This window comes from Mobula birostris, chromosome 25 (assembly GCF_030028105.1).
Source record: "Mobula birostris isolate sMobBir1 chromosome 25, sMobBir1.hap1, whole genome shotgun sequence".
In the NCBI taxonomy this organism is placed as follows: domain Eukaryota; kingdom Metazoa; phylum Chordata; class Chondrichthyes; order Myliobatiformes; family Myliobatidae; genus Mobula; species Mobula birostris.
This window is the reverse complement of record NC_092394.1, coordinates 18,487,744-18,508,361: the sequence shown is the minus strand read 5'-3', so window position 1 is coordinate 18,508,361 and position 20,618 is coordinate 18,487,744. Positions and strand designations below refer to the sequence as shown.

General features: G+C 37.9%; 1 protein-coding gene across 3 annotated transcripts in view; it reads right to left on the bottom strand.

Moving 5' to 3' along the window:
- Positions 1-20,618, bottom strand: part of nek8 (NIMA-related kinase 8) — a 98,609-nt gene that overhangs the window by 17,592 nt on the left and 60,399 nt on the right. For 2 of the 3 annotated variants that reach the window (XM_072243724.1, XM_072243722.1), the window contains 2 exons: positions 18,144-18,302; positions 14,258-14,416 (listed from right to left, as the gene is read on the bottom strand). In XM_072243724.1, the coding sequence (XP_072099825.1) occupies positions 14,258-14,416; positions 18,144-18,302 (318 nt within the window). Of the gene's footprint in view, positions 1-10,441; positions 12,997-14,257; positions 14,417-18,143; positions 18,303-20,618 lie in introns of those variants that run through there. The other variant, XM_072243723.1, reaches the window with a different exon arrangement.

Sequence of the window (20,618 nt, the reverse complement as noted above, 5' to 3'; positions counted from 1 at the left end):
ATTTGTTCCTCTAAATCCTTCAATCTGTTGGGTGATCTATAATATAGCTCCATTAATGTGTACATACTTCTCTTATTCCTCAGTTCCACCCATAAAGCCTCCCTAAACGAGTTCTCCAGTCTGTCCTGACTGAGCATTGCTATGACATTTTCCCAGGCTAGTAACGACACCCCTTCACTTTAATTAATGTAAATTTATGTTTTAACTAAATTGTGGTAAACTGAGTTTTTGTCATGGAAATAAAACAATCATCTATCCAGTGCATTACAATGGTGAGGCAATTAGCAAGGTAACATCATTATAAAGCTAACAGCATAGAGGCACAACTTGGACTGAAAATTTCTGAATTTAACAGCAGCCTTGTTACTCAGCCATCAGAATCTGGGCATAGGTTCACTTCGGAATGTAGCTAACTGTATGCAGCCAGTTTTGTAGGTGTCAGAAATCTTCCACAGTGATTCGATCAGAAACAAACCCATATAACTCCCATATTCAGATACTTAATATGCAATTCCATTAAGAGCACTATGCCTGCTCAGCCCAGGCCAAATTTGGATTTCGTGAAAACATCAAGCTCAGCTACAACTTGTAAATCAAACCAAGACCTTTCTGCCTTCTGCATCTTAGTTCATTTTGACATTAGACGTGCTTATTAACAGAGCCCGGTATTATAATTTTAAATATGCATATCTATATTCCTTCTGCATATCACTTATATCATTTAATTACAGCTACACTGAGTCCTGTCCTTGTGATTAATGGTACTTCTCTGTGTCTGCCTAATGGTATCTCTTTTGTAAAAAGGTACAAAGGACCAATGCAAAAATAGATTCAGATTACACTCTGCACTGTAACTGTGGGATTTTGGTTAAAATAAGGCTGTTCTCCGTCAGGTTTCTATCATGTGTTATGCCTTGGAGCAGTCACTACAAAGCAATAAATTCTGTGAAGTGGAAGCTCAACTGTCAACTTCATCCAAGCAAAAAATGAATCACCTTGGACAGTTGCATGTCCACAGCATGGGTTATAAAATAAGAACATCATTCTAATGGAGCTGATGAGATACACATTTTGTTGTTAAGCTTCAGGAAGGTGATACAGGTAGCATAGTTTAAACTGAAAGGTTAAGTACTAATAAGAAATTTAATGCACAGCTCACAAAAGGTGTAATCTTTTATTACTGTTGTTCTGATCGGAGGCAATAAACTAGCCTTTATTTATACAATTTACTTCACCTTGCCCGCCATCTGCTATGCATTGCTTGGCCGTTAGTAGTGTAAGCAGTAAGTGCTGGTGGTACTTAGGATGTTAGGCACCATATGGGGAATGGAATAAACAAGCATTTTCAAATCTTTGGCCTTTCATCAACACATTCATAGCAATTACTTCCTTTCCCACCAGTTCTCTGCATTAGAGTTTCAGCGAACAGAAGGCACAGACGCCAGTAAAATTACAGAGGCTGAAGCTGAAAGTTGAGTGCAGTTAGATCACCTACCAGCACTTATCAGACTGAATTTCAATATTTATTCATGAAGAGGAATTTCAACAATGAGCTGTAAAAGTTCCCACTCTCTGATGAAGAGCATTCGTCCAGACTGGTATAAAAAATCAGTGGATTGAGGGCAGCTGAAAAGTAAAATTTATGAATATCTCCTGGAAAAGGGGACTCATTGCTACTTAAACACTCTTAACAAAGCATGTGAATGTCTGGTCATTCACAACCTTTATGACAGTAATCTCCCAATTAGCTGAATTCCTATTTATTTACAAACTCTGCAAAAAAAACAAAATAGAAATACATATTAAAATGTTTAATTTTTAAATTGCTATTTAAGGGCTGTTTGTCAGTTGCAACAGGTTATTTGTTAATTTAGCCATAGAGTCATACTGCATGGAAATAGTCGCTTTAGCCCACCTGGTTGAAGCCCAAGATGCCTATCCCATCTACCTGTGTTTCCTGTTCACCTGTCTAGCTGTCTTTACAAAGTTGCTACTATTAAAACAGAAAATGTTGGAAATATGAGGCACTTCAGGAGCTGGCTGCCATGGTTTTAGGTGCTCCCGTTCTTGCTTATGCCGGCCGGTGGTGTAGTGGCACTGGACTTCGAGGCGAATAGTCCCCGAGTTCGAATCCAGCCGGACCCTTGCACACTTTCCACCCGTGCTGGGCTGGGCGTTGAGCTAGCAACACGGCCCCGTAAAAAGCCAATCAAACGCAAAGGAAATGGCAAAAAAAATGCTGACCGATGCGCCACAAGGCGCGAACAGGAACAACAGTAACACCAGTTCTTGTTTATATTGTGCGACTAAATATGTGTTGTTCGTTGAACTCAGGGATTACCTTTGCTCATGAAATGCTATAATTATTTAGTCTGTTCATATGTTCACGTTGAAGCTTGATTATTGACGTTTGCGCATGTGACTGTTCCGCTAATTGTTGATTGCTCAACACTGTGTGCACTATTGTCTTGTAAATTGTTGATTGCTATTGTGATATCTGTTATAGTATTGTTCTGTGTTTTTCCTTGGCATCGAATCACAATTCAGTTATGGTTCACAAATTGGCAATAAAGTGATTCTGATTCTGTAGAGAGGGGAACAGAGTTATCAATAGGACTGGGGAAAATCGGGAAAAAAAATTTAAATTGCAGAGAAAGACAGAGAAATGGAAGAAGCAAAATGTAGGTGTATACCTAGACAGATAGTATCGCTGGCCAGTTAATGGCAAAAAGGGTATATCCAGGAGAGTTGTAAAGTGGAACAGACAAATGAATTCTGAAATAATGAGAAGAGTTAGGAGCAAAAAGACTGCTATACGTGTGAGATGTGAAAAATCAGTAATAGAATTCAGAAGAAGATCATTTGGTCTACCATGCCTATGCTACCTGTTGTACTTACTACACAAATCCCATTTACTAGCATTGGGTCTGTAGCCTTCTAGGCCTTGGAAATGATATGGACAATTATCTAAACATGTCAAATTCATTGACCTGTGTGGTGGGTAATTGGAAGATCAGCTTATGTTGAATCCGTAGAAGGCCAAAGACAGAGACCCCTCTGTGTTTTCTTCACTCCACCAATGGGTGGTGTGCCTTTGGCTGCCTAAGTATGAAGTTCTCTCTATCAGGGGTTCCATGGACTCTTCCGTTAATGGTTAAGGGTCCATGGCATAAAAAAGGTTGGGAACCCCCGCGCAGCCCTCCGGTGAAAATGATATCGTATCCGTTAAATAGGAGCCATGGACAATTCTGATTTGATGGAGACGGACGTAAAAGCACACAGGAGCATCTGGAGAAATTTCTGAAATGCAAGTTCGCTGCTTTTGTTCTGTGCAATCGAGAATCTTCCGTAGGGAAGGCCTCAAAATCCCCAGCTTTGCCTGCTGTTGGCAACTGAGATTGAGGTCGAATCATTCAGATAGAGATAGTGCTCGGTACTTGGTGTCGGAGAGCTGATCGGAGGCTCGAAGTTTTCGGACGACTCAGAGTCGGACTGTGGTCGGGCATAGCAGGGAGAGTTTTTCTTCCTTCTCCTGTCTGCGTGAGAAGTGGGACACTTGAGAGACTTTGAACTTTTTACTGTGCCATGGACTGTTCTTCTTCGGGTTATGGTATTGTTGCACTGTTGTAACTATATGTTATAATTTTGCGGTTTTGTTAGTTTTTTCAGTCTTGGTCTGTCCTGTGTTTTGTGATATCACACCAGAGGAAATATTGTATCATTTCTTAATACATGCATTACTAAATGACAATAAAAGAGGACTGCATGTCCTCATAATCTAAATCTTTCCTTTCAACCTCTTTAATCTTAAAACCTCTCCTTGATGAAGGTTTGGATCTTTAGTCCCACTATATCTTGGTGGGGTTTTTTTTGGTTACAGGGCTGTCTGGTGAAGCACCTGGAATATTTTGTAACATTGAAAGAGGTGTAAAGGTGCATTCCGCACATTAAACATCAGATACGGTACAGATACCAGTCACACTGACATCTTGTAGCTTTTTATATTTTCTTCAATCAGCAATACAGTGTGCAAGGAGCCTGATTTTAAAAGTAGCTTCTTGTTTAATCTCACAGATCATTTCAGCTCTTGAACTTTAGGCAACCCCCAAAACTTTAATAGTAGTTAAGTCAGCATAATTTATCTGCCACCTCTAATTTATGTAAAAATGGAAAATAAAGTTATATTTCACTAATAACATTCTTGCCAAATCAGTTTCAAGTCATACTATAAGAATTCTTCTATTGATAGTCACTCTTGCCAAATTTATGTGTAGAAAAACAAAAGAGTTTGGCTCTTTAAGATGATTAGCTTGCTTTTCTAAATAAAGGAGCATGCTAAAAATGGCAGAGGCAGGCCTGGTTGTTTAGTTTGGCTGGAAGTCCTCCCAAGATATGCCAAAAGTCAATATGGTTACATAAAGCAGCTGCTTTTAAAAATGTAAATCACAAGTTTTGGATTCTCTGCTTTGAGAGGAAATGACTGATTTGTTGTTTGAAAAGAAGGGCCCATTTTTAAATCATGAGATATCTTCATATCTTTTATTATCATCACTCTGAAAGAGTTCCCAGTTTCGTTTTGGTAGCCAATCAATCAGCTTTGGAGAGGAGGAGATACATCACACTTTTTTCTTCCTATTTCCATTAACATTCCACTCATTAACTTGCACAGTTTCCTTATTGCAACAAAAGCGTTAGGAAATATTCCCGAATGCACCAGCATTTCTCTGGTTCTTTGTCTTGCTGCCATCCTGCACATACATTCACCCTGTCTGAATGCCCTGCCGCACAACCCACCCTCACTCCCCAACTCACAGACACTCTCTTCTTGCACTAGTCACTTTCAATCTTTTATTGCTACTGTTTCACATATTTATACTACTGCCTGTTTTATAATAGTGCCAGTAACATTATACTGTCTTACACAAACGTGCACTTCACAGTTTGGGTCAACCTGTCAATCTTCAGGCCATGCCACTGAGGGACTTGTGCTAATATTATTTTGTGACTGAACTGCCTTTTCTGGATCGTAACTATGGTAGTAACTGCTGTGCGTGACTGTACGTACTCTGTTCTGCATCTTGGCCCCAGCAGAACAGTTTCCCTTAGCTGTATGTATGCGTATGGTTGAATGTCGGTAAACTCGAACTTCAGCTTTCGTCCTGTGTAACCTCAGATACTGACTGTCAACAGTGAAATCACGGACTGGTGTGTCGTGTTCACAGAAGTACAACTTCGGCGCAGGGTTCATCAGAAAGCAATCAGGAACTGAAAATATTGATCCAGGAGGAATGAGAGTGATCGTAAGTTATTGCCACTTTAATCAATATCGGCTAACTCAGCTCAAGCCCAGAATCAAACCCAAGATCTTCAGTCCATAAGTCAAAAGCCTCAGTTCTACTTTGGAAAATGCATTTACTTTCAAAAGAGCTCTTTTACACAAGCAGAAACTCTATTTCAGTGTTAATCATGGCATAACTACAATATATGTCAATTAGCTTCATTTACCAGTATTCTACCAAAAGTGATGCCCTCAGTTTTAAGTGATTAGTTCTTCTGCCACTATTAATCATTTCTTTACCTATATAACATTCTGAATAAGAGAAGTTGAAATTTAATTTATAATATACACTTAGTGGCCACTTTATTAGGTATACCTGTTTATTAAAGCAAATATCTAATCAGCCAATCATGTGGCAGAAACTCAATGCCTAAAAGCATGCAGCCTTGGTGAAGAGGTTCAGATGTTGTACAGCCCAAACATCAGGATGGGGAAGAAATGTAATCTAAGTGACTTTGACTGTGGAATGATTGTTGGTGCCAGACAGGGTGGTCTAAGTATCTCAGAAACTGTTGATCTCCTGGGATTTTCACAAACAACAGTCTCTAAAGTTTATAGAAAATGATGCGAAAAACAAACAGAAAAAATCCGGTGAGCAGTAGTGCTGTGGGTAAAATTGCCTTGTTAATGACAGAGGTCAGAGAAGAATGGCCAGACTGCTTCAAACTTACAGGAAGGTGACAGTAATTCAAATAACTATGCATTATAACAGCATTCCTGAATGCACAACACATTGAAACTTGAAATGGATGGGCTACAGCAGCAGAAGACCACAAGCATACACACAGTAACCACTAATAAAGTGGCACCTGAACGTATAACATAAGTAGCTGACGGTGAACTTACATACACTGGAAAGTTCAATTTTATACAGTGCGCTAACATTCATACGAAGTTTTTATGCAATTTCTACAGCTTATGTTCTTTTACCTGGAGAAGTTTATGAGTGCCAATCAAGGATTCAAGAGCAAAAACTAGGTCAACATGTTACTACAATACCAACAGAGAACTGCAATACCAATGACACTGAAATTTGAATGAGTCAAATCAAGGCCCCATTTTTCCTTGTTACTTGTGCATCAATACAAACAAGAGAAAATCTGCAGATGGTGGAAATCCAAGCATCAGACACAAAATACTGGAGGAACTCAGCAGGCCAAGCGGCATCTATGGAAAAGAGTAAACAGTCACCATTCCGAGCCAAGATCGTCCAGCATTTTGTGCGCGTTGCCTGAACAAAATAGTAGGTACATTCCGACCACTATAACAATGACAACAGTTAATATATTATGTATCTGTGAAGAAATTTCAGATATCCTAAAGTATAAAAGGTACTATAATGATACAGTTTCTGCTTTGTGAGCTTTTGCAGTGATAAGTATAAAAAGATCTGTTGACCTTGACATCAAATCAAAATCAGTGAACAAGTTTGCAGTAAATAAATTCAATAAAGCTGTCAATTGATCACTTAATGCAAATGATTAACAAATGTCTTAGGGATTATTCTGGGGTAATGAAATTATGGATAGAATAATGATGGATTAACAAAAATGAAGCCAGTCTTCAGGAAATAAAACCTGTACACAATTTAACTTTGATCTGACAGTGAAACCAATCATTGGGTGTGGGACTGTCCCATTGAAAATACATAGGGAAAGACAAAAGGTGAATGTCCCTGCTATCAGTATGTTGTTAAAAATGTATCCCTGCCTCTTAATGCACAGTTCAGGACAGATCAGTTTTGTCATTTAATGTTCTGGTTAGTTGTATATTCATGGAGCCTCAGCACTGTAATAAAAGGGTATATTTTAGGTGTCTGGCTTTTGGAACAAACAACAGTATTGAATACTCAAAGGTGTTCTGCTAGTTGGGATGTGCTACCATTGTAAATATGTAATTCCATAAATTTATCTGACTATATTCAAAGTGAAAAAGTGGGTAATTATAGCAAATGAAACTGAGTTAATCATTTATTATTATCTTTGTGTTAAACAAATATAAAACATCGTGTCAAAAGAGTGTGATGCACTTGGGTTCTCCTGGAGGTTTGCTGTCAATAAAAACTTTTATATTTTCCAGTTACAACTTCCGTGAGGATCAGTTTTAGTCAATCACAACAAATTGCATGTTCTTTTTTAACACAATACTCGTCCACAACAACAGAGGAAAAATATACGTTATTTAACAAATTTGTAGGTGCCATGGTAGCGTAGCATTGCGGTTAGCACAACGCTATTACAGTTTGGTGCGTTGGAATTCAGAGTTCAATTCCGGCAGAGTGAGTGTGAGAGTGAGAGTGAGAGTGTATGTTCCCTCCGCATGTTCCAGTTTCCTCTCACAGTCCAAAGAAGTACAGGTTTGAAGGTTAAATGGTTGCTGGGCCGCGCGGTTTGGTGGGCCAGAAGGGCCTGCTCCCCACTGTATCTCGAAGTAAATAAGTTCCCCAGGCCACATCTACTTCAGCCATTGTTGGATACACTACACTCACACCCACACCCCTATGCTGCAGACTACCGTTCACACTCACTGTTTTTCCAGTCTCTATTAATTCTGAGGCTTGGGAGAGAAGGCAGCATCATCCTGACTCGATCTGCCAGGCAACAAGAAAGAGGTGAGCATAATTAACTATTCAAATCAAACAAAATTTTCATTAAAGTTATATGCGGTTCTTTATGTTTAATAATTTATTATTAGTTATAATGTTGATTTTTTTTGTATGTTTCTGGAATGTTGTTAAATTTTAAATACTTAAATCATGTCATATTGGAAAGCAATTTGGGGAACCCTATTCTAATAGAAACATCATAGTCAGCTGCTTGCTAAATTATTCTTCAGCATGTATTCTCCTGTCTACAACCTGGATAATTATCATTCAGTACATCAAAATTACAGTGCCTATAAAATGTATTCACCCTGCCCCCAAAAAGTTTTCATGTTTTATTGTTTCACAACATTGGATCACAATGGATTTAATTTGGCATTTTGATACTGATCAACAGAAGAAGACCCTTTCGTATGATCTAACTTAATTACTAATATAAAACACAAAATAATTGATTGCATAAGTAGTCACCTCTTTCAAGTCAGTATTTAGCCAATACACCTTTGGCAGCAATTACAGCCTTGGGTCTGTGTGGATAGGTCTCTATCAGCTTTGCACATCTGGACACTGCAATTTTTCCCCATCCTTCTTTACAAAACTGCTCAAGCTCTGTCAGATTGCATGGGGATTGTAAGTGAACAGCACATTTTCAAGTCAAACCACAAATTCTCATTTGGATTGAGGTCTGGACTCTGACTTGGCCACTCCAGGACATAACCTTTGTTGTTTTAAGCCATTCCTGTGTAGCTTTGGCTTTATACTTGGGGTCATTGCCTTGTTGAAAAAACTTGGGGTCATTCACTTGCAGACTGCATCAAGTTTTAATCCAGGATTTCCCTGCATTTTGCTGCATTCATTTTACCCTCCACCTTCACAGGCCTTCCAGGGCCCGTTGCAGTGAAGCATCCCCACAGCATGATGCAGCCACCACCATGCTTCATCTTAGGAATGGTGTGTTTTTGGTGCTAATGCCAAACATAGCATTTAGTCTGATGGCCAAAAAGCTCAATTTTGGTTTCATTAGACTATAGAACCTTCTTCCAGCTGACCTCAGCGTCTACTACATGCCTTCTGGCAAACACTAGCCAAGATTTCATGTGAGTTTTTTCAACAGTGGCTTTTTCTTTGCCACTCTCCCATAAAGCTGCAACTGGTGAAGTACCGGTGTGCCGTCTCTCCCATCTTAGCCGCTACAGCTTGTAATTCCTCTAGAGTTGTCCTAGGTCTCTTGGTGGCCTCCCTCACTAGTCCCCTTCTTGTATGGTCACTCAGTTTTTGAGGATGGCCTGCTGTGGGCAGATTTACAGCTGTTCCATATTCTTTCCACTCCTTGAATATTGACTTAACTGTACTCCAAGGGATATTCAGTGACTTGGAAATTTTCTTGTATCCATCTCCTGACCTGTGCTTTTCAATAACCTTTTTGTGGAGTAGCTTGGAGTATTCATTTGTCTTCATGGTGTAGTTTTTGCCAGGGTACTGATTTATCAGCAGTTGAATCTTTTAGATACAGTTGTATTTTTATGACAATCAATTGAAATACCTTGTCTGCACTCAGGTCTCCTAAAACATATCTCCATTTAACTAATTATGTGACTTGTAAAAGCAGCTGGGTGCACCAGTGATAATCTGGTGTGTCATATTAAAGGTGGGTGAATTTTTATACAATCAATTATTTTGTGTTTTATATTTGTAATTAATTTAGATCACTTTCTAGAGATCTGTTTTCACTTTGACACGAAAGAGTCTTTTTCTGTTGATCAGTGTCAAAAAAAGCCAAATTAAATCCACTGTGATTCAAAGTTGTAAAACAATCAACATGAAAACTTCCAAGGTTGGTGGGGGGGACTGAATACTTTTTATAGGCACTGTAGTTTCCTTGTCAGTCCACCACATCCAACTTGCGGCATCAGTGGTCTGTGTAGGGACGCAGCAAGGCTTTAGGAATGCCACTGCTACGGAGTCTTTAAATTGCCCAACTATGCCTAAGCTATCTCGACTTGGGTGAGTGAGAAATGTCCCCACAAAGCAACGATGTGCATGCACCAAGGGCCAAATAGAAACCCGGACTACATGAATTTTTCATTGGTTTTGCATAGAAATTCTTATTGAACTTACATCGACATCCTGTATCCCTTCTTCCTGAGAAACAATAAAAAAATTGAAGATTGCAAGGATGAAAGGAGTCAGAGGAATATACTTTATGCCACAATACAGCCTTGAGTTTCAGGAGACCAGCCAATTCCCTACAATGCACATAATATCTTCACTGGCAGCTTATGTAGAATTTGTCAATATTTTCAATTACAAAGGAGATTCCATTGAGAGAAGAAACCAAAGTTGCCCAATTTCTAAGCAACACACTCAAAATGCTGGAGGAACTCAACAGGCCAGGCAGCATCTATGGAAAAGAGTAAACAGTCGATATTTCCTACTGAGACCCTTCATCAGGACATTCATCATGTTGAAGGGTCTTGGCTTGAAATGTTGACTACTCACTCTTTTCCATAGATGCTGCCTGGCCTGCTGACTTCCTTCAGTTTTTGAGTGGGTTGCTTAGGTTTCCAGCATCTGCAGATTTTCTCAAGCTGGTGTGTTCTGAATTGTTTTGCTTTCAGCTACAATATATAACCTCACATAAACTGCGTTGTGTCAAAGCAAAGGAATAGTCCCACATGAAAGCAAGTTTTGACTGGGATTCCAACATCCAAGAGCTGCCTCCCAGCGTTAAAATGGTTAAGTATACCTTCCATAGCTAAACAGCAGACTCATCTTGTAGTGTCACAGAATCCAAAATGAAATATGAATGCAACTGCAAATGGGTATTGATTACAGAAGCACAGGACAATGAAACATCTAATGCTTTAAATTCCATCTTCAATATGTATTTTGTGCAAAAAGTGCAGACACCAGGGACTGAATTAGAAAATAGGAATCTACAGCTAAGTGTACAGAGATGTTTATCACTTCTAACGATTGGATTATGGTTTTGTAACTCACTCATGGGCATCCATTATTCTAGGTGTAATTTCCTGTCATCTTAAAATGGACTTCAGATAGATTGATGTTCTTGTACACTAAAGGTCTTTTGTGAAAAATTCAACAAGATTAGAACTTTAACAAGCAATTGTGCTACAGTACATTGACATTCAAGATTTGGAATGTGGTAACCTGGCTGAACCTTCTGCTACAGATACAATGCATTAAGTTTTAATTGGGGATATGAGTCACTAAATGGTGCAAACATGATGATTTATAATAATTCTGCTACCTATGCAAAGTGACTAAATAGGTTGTGCACATTGATAATTTGGCAGCAGGGCACATTAGCAAATTCAGATTACATTGTATCCTTAAAGGAAAACTCCACAATTTTCCTAGGGTTAATTTAATAAAGACAATGTTTTAATAGGCTATTTATTTATTTTTATTTATTGAGATACAGTGTGGAATAGGTGCCTCTGGACCTTCCAGCCATGCTGCCCAGCAATCCCCTGATTTAATTCTAATCTAATCACGGGACAATTTACAATGAGCAATCAGCCTACAAACCAGTACGTCTTTGGACTGTGGGAGGAAACCGGAGCACCCAGAGGAAACCCACACAGTCATGAGGAGAACGTAAAAAATTCTTGCAGCAGTGGCAGGAATTGAACCTTGGTTGCCTGTACTGTAAAGCATTGTGCTAACCACTACACTACTATGCCACCCCATGGTACAGATCTATGGGCTATGGATCACAGAAGATGCAAGCTGAAAAGTGGACGAAACCTCATGCCTCCAGTCGTTATTGATAATACACAATATCAGGCAGTGGATAAAACATTACAAGAAATTTTGCAGACGCTGGAATTCTTGAGCACATGCACAAAATGCTGCAGAAATTCAGCAAGTCAGGCAGCATCTATGGAGGGAATAAACAGTCCATGTTTCGGATTGAGACCCTTCATCAGGACTCTTAAAGTATTAATATCTTCCAATATCAGAGGGCTTAATAGTTTCACTGCCTGTGCTCATACATGAAAAAATTGCCAGTGTCACTACATGCACCTATACCAACGGTGTCCTCTGTCTTTAATTAATTTACAAGCAGAAAATAGGCAAACAAACAAGTGAATGCAGTCTGGATTTGCTGTACCCCCTGCAAAAAGAGAAGCAGCATTCTCTCAGTAATTTTGGGATTTGATCTCCTTGATTAAAGTTGTAACCACTTAAATCCAATTAAGCTCTGTCCTCTAAATTGTCCAAGACATTGAACTGTGGGTGTGTGTGTTTAATACAATTGGTGAAGACCATTTTTCTATTCCAGAACACTTTTTGGACACAAACTTTGAAGCTGATGTGAAACATTTAAACAAGGTAACCTACCGGTGACTTTGGTGGCAGTTTTGAAAACCATTGAAATTTCTACTCAGTTTCATACCCGTTAAAATAAAAGGTTGAACTAAGTCCTAGAAAATGTCTTAATAAAAGTGCAGCACATTATAAATGTCTGCACAAGATTTAATTTGCAGTCACTTTCTCTTGTCCCATATTACATGTCACCAAGCTCATTTCTAAACCAAATACCTGGCATGACTAACACCAAAAATCTGGTTGCATTTAACACTTCCTCTAACGGGATTTATAAGAGGACCAATTTGCAGAAATGTTTTCTAACACTTGAAAACACACACGCATCATTGGTGAAGTGCACAGTACAAGAACCAAAGGCATTTATAGCCTTAACTGTCTCATTAGGAAACATTCAGCAAGATGTAGTCAAAGTATTAGGAATTATGCATAATTATAGTACAATCATTCATAATCAGAACAGAATGTGAAGATGTGGGAACTTTTTGTTAACGTCTATTCCCAAATGTCAACAGTACTAGACATTCTGCAATATTTATGCACAAAATTATCCACAGTACTGCTGAAAAACAAATGTGTCATTTCCTCTGGCTGGTCACTTTTCTGGCCTTCTTCAGTACTAGGCATCCTCCGTTTGAAAGAGAAGACAGTATTTTTAATTCAAATGTTTCAGGTCATCTTGGAATGGATTCCTCTCCCAAAGCTACAAGTGTAATATATAATATTGTGATATTTGAATAAGTTGGTTTATTATATATCAACATTTCCTACTATACTCTAATAAAACAGCATGCATTTACATATTGTATATTCCACTTTCAATATTATTCATGCTCTTAAATCTTGCACTGTTGTGAATTGACCATCTTTGGAGGCATGAACTTCTAGCAGCACATCTTATTTGTGAGCATCTTGGGCCCTATTTGGTTCTTGATAACCCTTCAATGCTAAATAGACAGATCCAAGTCCCAGGGGCCACTCTTGACATGTCACAACCAACTGCAGAAGTTTGAGACCAAGAACAAAACAAAATTTAATATAAGCTGCAAACTCATAGACATAATCAGATGTGCTGACTTGAAGGTTTATAGACTGTCTCTACATTCATGCAGTCTATCAGAGAGTGCAGCTTGGTTGGTGAGCCACCATACACAATTTACTGATGTGCAGATGAACTTGTAGACATACCTGAGGACCTTAAAGTCACCTGCAGCTCAATAGCTCCTGGTGTCAAGCTCTGAAGGATGTCAGTTACTGAGGTTTCCATCAAAGATGTTGTGTGAATCATCAGTAACTGACATCTATCCAATCAACTGAGATCTCCATAGGTTCCAGAGACCTTTACCCCTCACCTCACTATTTTCAACAGTGATGATGACAAATGGAATAAAGGATGGACTGAAAACATGAAATAACAAAGCTCCTTGGATTTCACCAGCCTCTTAGGCTATGCATGTTCCAAATAGGGTCCGAAGAGGGAAAGGGAAACACAAACAAGAGAAAACCTGCAGAAGCCGGAGATCCAAGCAACACACACAAAATGCTGGAGGAACTCAGCAGGCCATGCAGCATCTATGGAAAAAAGTACAATTGACGTTTCAGGCCAAGAAGGGTCTCAGCCCTAAACATCAACTGTACTTTTTTCCAGAAGGGAAATGTGCTCACTTAATGCTTCAGTAGCAAATCAAACCTTCTGTGAATGTTGTAATCCAAATCAAACAATAGACTAGAACATCACATTTTGCTCTCAATGCAAACACAATGGAGATGTTTTTGAGATAAACTTCATCTCCTAAAAGGCCCAAGGTCTTACATACTTCAAACAGCCAAGTTCAAGAACAACACCTTAGAATAAATTATGTGATAAACCTGCTTGTAGATTATTATAAAATGTTTAAATAAACATTTAACTGAGAAATGTACCAATGTAAAAGATTAAAATTTGAACAGAGAATATTACTTACGTTTTATTGCCAGCAATGTGTTTCCATGACAGCATGCAACAGACGTAATAAAGTACGGGTTTGTTTCATCCAGATGTACTTGCTTGGGTATTCCAGTGTCATCTTCTTTTCTTCCCAGACGTCCTCTGGCTCCCTTTCCCCATGTATACACTTCACCTTCTGATAAAGTAACAGGAGATTCAATTGACTCTCTGCAGTTGTGGAACTAACTAGTGAGGCAATAGGCTTACTTTGATCTTATTTTGTATAAATGAGTTAATAAGCAATCTACTTACAAGTCTCCCCAAGGCTTATCACTATACCAGAATATTATGTTGAAATTAAGAACAACATATTTTAAGTTGAAAAGCTGAAAAGTCAAGTTCTGAACTAAAGACTATTTACATGGGAATCAGTAGATTGAAGATGACTGAAAAATTACATTAAAATATTTGCCAATAGATAAGTAATGTTAACTATTTAAATATCCACCAAGAAATACAAACTCCAGAGAAAACTCACCTATCCATGGCTAATTTAAAAAAAATCAGATTGAAAGGGACTTGAAACATTACAAAAAGTCACAAGTTTGAGTTGGACAAGTTCTAGAAACAGCAAAGGATGACCAAAAATTTTAGTAGAGGGAGAAGATCAAATATGCAAGTATTTTAAATAATAGGAGAGCTTGCACAAAAAAGGATATGTGCAGTAAAAATAAATATCACCCCTTTAACAGCAGAGATAGGATAAAAGATAATGGGAAATTGGGAAATGACAAAGGTAATAGCCAAGTAAACTGCACCTGACTTCATGGTAGAAGACACGATGATGCACCAAATAATGGGGACCAAAAAATCCACTAAGAATTTGGTATTAAGTAAGATCAAAAAATGGAAAAAGTCCTTTGGACCCAAGATCTACACCTCAGGTTTCTAAAAGAGATTGCTGCAGAGATAGTGCAAACTTTTCTGATAATTTTCCATATTCCCTAGGTTCTGGCATAACTATGCCTGCTTTTGTATTAATGAATTGGTGCTTCTTTACTGAATTGTGATATTTTCCCAATCCTTAGCCTTTTTAAAGACATTATACGCTTCTTCCTTTGAGCTAATACTCTAGATGGCCACAACCAGTGCTCCTGTTGATCTTTATTTTTGCCTTAAAGGAATGTACATGCACTGTAAACTACGCATTAATTTATTAAATGTTAGCCATTTTTGGTTTAACGTCATATCCTTCAGCGTTGTTTCTCAGTCTATCAGTGCCATGTAATAATGTTGATATTCTAAAAGTAACGTAGATATTCTAAAATCATTTTGGATTATTTAATTCACAACTGTAGTCACCTTTCAACCATATCTGTCTTGGCTACTGGATCATATCCACTTCCTTTTCTGTCATTAATTCATCCACATTATTATGGTGCATATGTGCACTCAGAAAAGAGCCTTCAGTTTTGTCTTTTTATCATTTTTTCCTGCTTTGACTCTAATTAGAGGAATGCTGCTATGTTTGTGCCTTCCTGATAGACTAGTTATCAATACTTCTGTTCCTGCATTGTGCTATCACTTTACTCTATTGTAAACTTTTAAATCTCCCCCTTGCTCAAACCCATCTTTTTCTTTCTCGCCCCAAGATTTGGCTTAAAGGCCCAATTATCTGATTAACTGGGACACTGGTTGCTGCTCTTTGCGGGAGAACATAAATGGGTGATTGTTGGGCCAATGTCATGTTTCCATGTTGGAACTCTTCATGGCCCTACAAGTCTACAGCTCATGAGGCTCATTATTCTTCTCCAATACTTACACCAATGTCTCAAGTATGAATCCATTTCTTCCCCCATCAATTGTTGAGCTACGCACCCAATTCTCTGATCCTAGCTTATTTATTGCCTGTCTGATCCTTGATTATTGCTTATTGATTTATTATTATTATTTCTTTCTTTTTGTTGTCTTTTGCACACCGGTTGAACACCCAAGTTCGTGCGGTCTTTCATTGATTCTATTACGTTTATTATTCTATTATGGATTTATTGAGTATGCCCACAAGAAAATGAATCTCAGGATTGCATATGGTGATATACATGTACTTTGATAATAAATTTATTTTGAACTTTGAACTACTTAACCTATGCCAATTTGGAAATGGCTCAGGTCCAGACATGACCACCTTTGTAGTTCTGCTTTTTAATTTAGACCCTAGCTTACCGTTATCCTTCTCAATAAGGTCCTTTGTCCTACATCATGGGTTCCTGTATCAACCACAAAAACAGGTTCTTTCCACTTCTAATGAAGGGTCACGGACCAAAACATCATCTGTTTCTCTTTCTACAGATGCTGTCTGATGTGCTGAGTTTTTCCAGAATTTTCTGTTTTGAAATGGATCTTTTCCCTCTCACTCTAAGTTACTCACAAACTAGCAGGTGCATTTAGAAAACAATCACATCCATTCAGGCAGACATACAGCTGGAATTGTTCTAAAAATTACAAATAGTCCCCAGTCCAGAAAGGGTCAATGATACGATTCTGCAGAAAAAGACACAATCACGGCATGAGAGCCAACAGGCTTTCATGCAGCAACTGCAAGATTATAACCAGCAGCAGGAAGCCTTTCAAGAATAAGGAATAAAGCTGCAATTACAACCGAGAAAAGTAAGTTAACATCTGAGATCCTGGGAATATTTAAATACCAACTCCCGTGGACATTCCTCACCAAGCCAGGATGTGAGGTACAGATTACAAAGGGAGACAGAAAAGGCATGTAAAAAGGGCAATGTTACGAACGGTCATTGAGGGATTTTAATATGCAGATAGATTGGAAAAATCAAGTTGGTGCTCGATCCCATCAGAAGGAATTTACAGAATGCCTACAAGATGGCTTTTAGAGCAACTTCTGGTTGAACCCACTAGGAAAAAACAATTCTGGATAGGGTGTTGCATAATAGGGTTCAGAGGAACAATAAAACAGCCATAATTGAATGGCAAAGTGGACTCAAGGGGCCAAATGGCCTAAATCGGCTCCTACGACTTATGGTCTAACCAGTGAATTTGTCTGAAGGAATATGGTGTTTGTAGGTTCTCAGGAACTTAGGAGCGGGGGCATGTATCACATGCAAGATGAAGTTTTATGCTCTCCGGTAAATAGAAATTATATGTTCTTTTGGAAGCTGTGTCATGGCAAACATAATCAGTTACTGTGATCAATTTTAAGGACTTCACAGTGCTGTAAATTTTAATGGCCCTTCCACCAGCTAGAGAAGCTCTATGTTCCAGGCAAGAAACAACAATTTGTCTTTTAATAATTTATAGAGATCTCTCAATTTAAATTATCTTTTCTTCCGGCATTTTCAGCTTCCCTGTGTGCTTCAATAAAGAGTAACATGCTGTGGAGAAATGGTCAATAACAGGAAGTTCCAAAGCAATGAAAATTCATCTTTCCTATAATAGCATTATAAAATAATAACGAAAGCTAGGAAGTCAATATTAGTACAATGGTTATAACTTTTGACCAAGATTATGTGGGTTTTACTAGTGTTTTCTTTAACTGCTGGCAGCTAAGTAAAAGGTGTAATATTTTATGGATTTCTGCAAATAAAAGTATTATCATATTCAACTCAATCATAATATTACGAATTGAAGTTTGACTAATAAATGGTTTATAAAGTCCACTGAGCCATGCAATAATTCCAAGGCTACTTTCAAGTAATTAAAGAAATAGCTTTATCAAGATTAGTGTAATTTTGTGAGCAGGTGTTTGGTGTCCAATCGCAATATAATGACAGAGAATTCCAGGAGTGTGATTAACTGTTCATTTCACTAAATATTCATTTAATCAACATTATTAGATATGTATTTCATCAAATTTCAGGGTTTTGAGAAATGCATCCAGTTTCCTTGTTCTAATGTACCTGCTCCAATTGCTACCGTGAAAGCATCTCCACAAGCTACCATGGTAACTTTTACCCCACACAGATCAGAGACCAAGTACGGCAAACGATTATTACGACGGGTGCTGGTGCCCAGTTGTCCATGTTGGTTACTGCCAAATGTATAACATTCCCCAGTTTCTGAAATTAAAAATAAAACAGAAGAAAGTTTTAGGTTCCTTGGACAGAAGGTTGAGTTGCTTGTTGAGTGCCAGCAGCAAACTAGCAGAGAAGATTCTCAGGATATAGATTTTGATATCAGAATTGACCATCCAAAGCAGAGTTTCTGCTGAGGTAAAAGGGACAAGAGGAGAATTTGGAGGGGTGAATTGGCATCAAACAGAATTAAAGCACTTGAAACCTGAAAGATACAAACAAGCGATGTATTTGCATACCTCTGAACAAATAGTTCCGAAGCAACATTGGTATAAGTTCTGGTTCTTAGTTGATGAATAACATGACCTTGTGGAAGGTAATGAATTTCTATCTGGATTTACATAAAATAATTTATGTTTAAAAATGCAAGCTGCTACACAAATATAATCAAAGACTGAACTGAATTGTTGTTTGGCCAAGGAAGTTTACAGATGGAATTTGCTCATTAGTTTCAGACTAAAATCAAGATTCAGGATTGTTTAATGTCATTTCTAATACACAAGTATAAAAGGAGAGCAAAATAATTGTTACTCCGGATCCGATGCAGCATAAAAAAAACAAAAATAAATATAAATATGTAAGGTAGCTTATATATGTAGATTGATTGTATGCACATAAAGTAACACTAGGTACAGGAGTGTCTGTACATAAGGTGACTCTGACAAGAAATAATAAAGTAGTGGTGGTGGGGTTATGGGTGGAGGTGTTGATCAGCCTTACTTCTTGAGGAACTTTTTTTTAATGCTACCTCTAATATATATAAATAAATAATCATTCGACTTGCAAGGTAAAATGCTGCAGTGCAGTCCTTAATGTAATTAGTCACAGCTGAATGACTGCACTCTCATATCTGAGTCAGAAGGCCATGAGTTCAAGTTCCACTCAAAGGAGTCGAGCATAAAATCTAAACTGACGCAGTACTGAACAAGAGCTGCACTATCAAATATGCCATCTTTAGACTGAGACCCTCTTAGCTGGATATACAAGATGCAACGAAACTACTCTCAAGAACAGCATGAAGGTTACTCTGGTGTTATAATTAACAGTGATTCCAAAACCAACGTAGCTAAAAAAAAAATGAACCGGTCATTATCCTTTTGATGATGAACAGACATTGCTGCATTAGAAATCTGTTTTCTACATTATTGCAGTCATCATTGTGTTGTCCAAAACAACAAATGAAAAGACCTGAAATGTATTACATTAATGGAACACTTTCATTTTTAATTACAACATTCTAGAAATCAACATCAAGGTCAATCCAGGACAAATTGATTTGATTCTCATACAAGTGATTGTGACAACATCCACTGGCACAGAAGACAGAAGTGGAGCTGAATGAAAATGTAATTGTTGTTTAATCAAGGAATTTGGATAATAAAAGGTACTTACCAATTTCCTGTGCAAATGAGAAACTGACACATACATCATTTCTTTCTGCCCACCCCCAGTTGCCAATGCCCTGGCAACCTCTTTCTTAGCATGCTTGGTGAGTAATTGCATCAATTCATCTGCTTTCATGGCCAATTTAATGATCTCTACCCAAAAGTTTAATTTATTTTCAACTAAAAGTCAATTTTAACTCCTGATCTCTAAGTTGTGAGTACTGCAGCATATCCCTAGGCTAACATTTTAAATCAGGAAATGCTGTCTGTCCTGAATTACATTTCCAGCACTTTCTCTTTGTATCTTCATATTTCCAGTGTCTACAGTGTTTTACCTCGGCACTCTCATATTACAGGCTCTCCTTTTTTTTTGACAAACTACATCGTCTGAGCAACTGGCCATGCTGTTTTTAATGTAATGAATCTTCTGCGTCTCCAGTCAGGGCAAATCAAAAGAACGTGGCTCTGTGCAAAATGCAGTGCATCATTCCTACACTTTAAAAAAACTGTCTGGTTTTAAGGTTGCAAAATGTAATTATTGTTAAATAAATATGGATATGTACTCATACAGAGGTTAATTGCTAGAGATCAGGATACTGGCTTTGATTGTGGGGATATCAATTAAAATCCTGTAGGCTTTATGGCATTGGTGCATTTGTTAACTGTTTATGATATATTACAAATATTATCCTCTACAATTTTTAGTTGCAAAAACAGAATTTGTCATCAGACAGTGTAATAGAGCTTGGTAATTACAGATAATGAAATCCTGATGAATAATTTTTGCTGTTACATCTAACTGGTTGCACAACAGAACATGGACACTTAAAATCTGCAGCTAAGCATATTGACCCCAAAAACTAAGAAGGATTTTAAAAATGCCATGGGATAAAAGAGAAAGTATATTTTCTCAGAA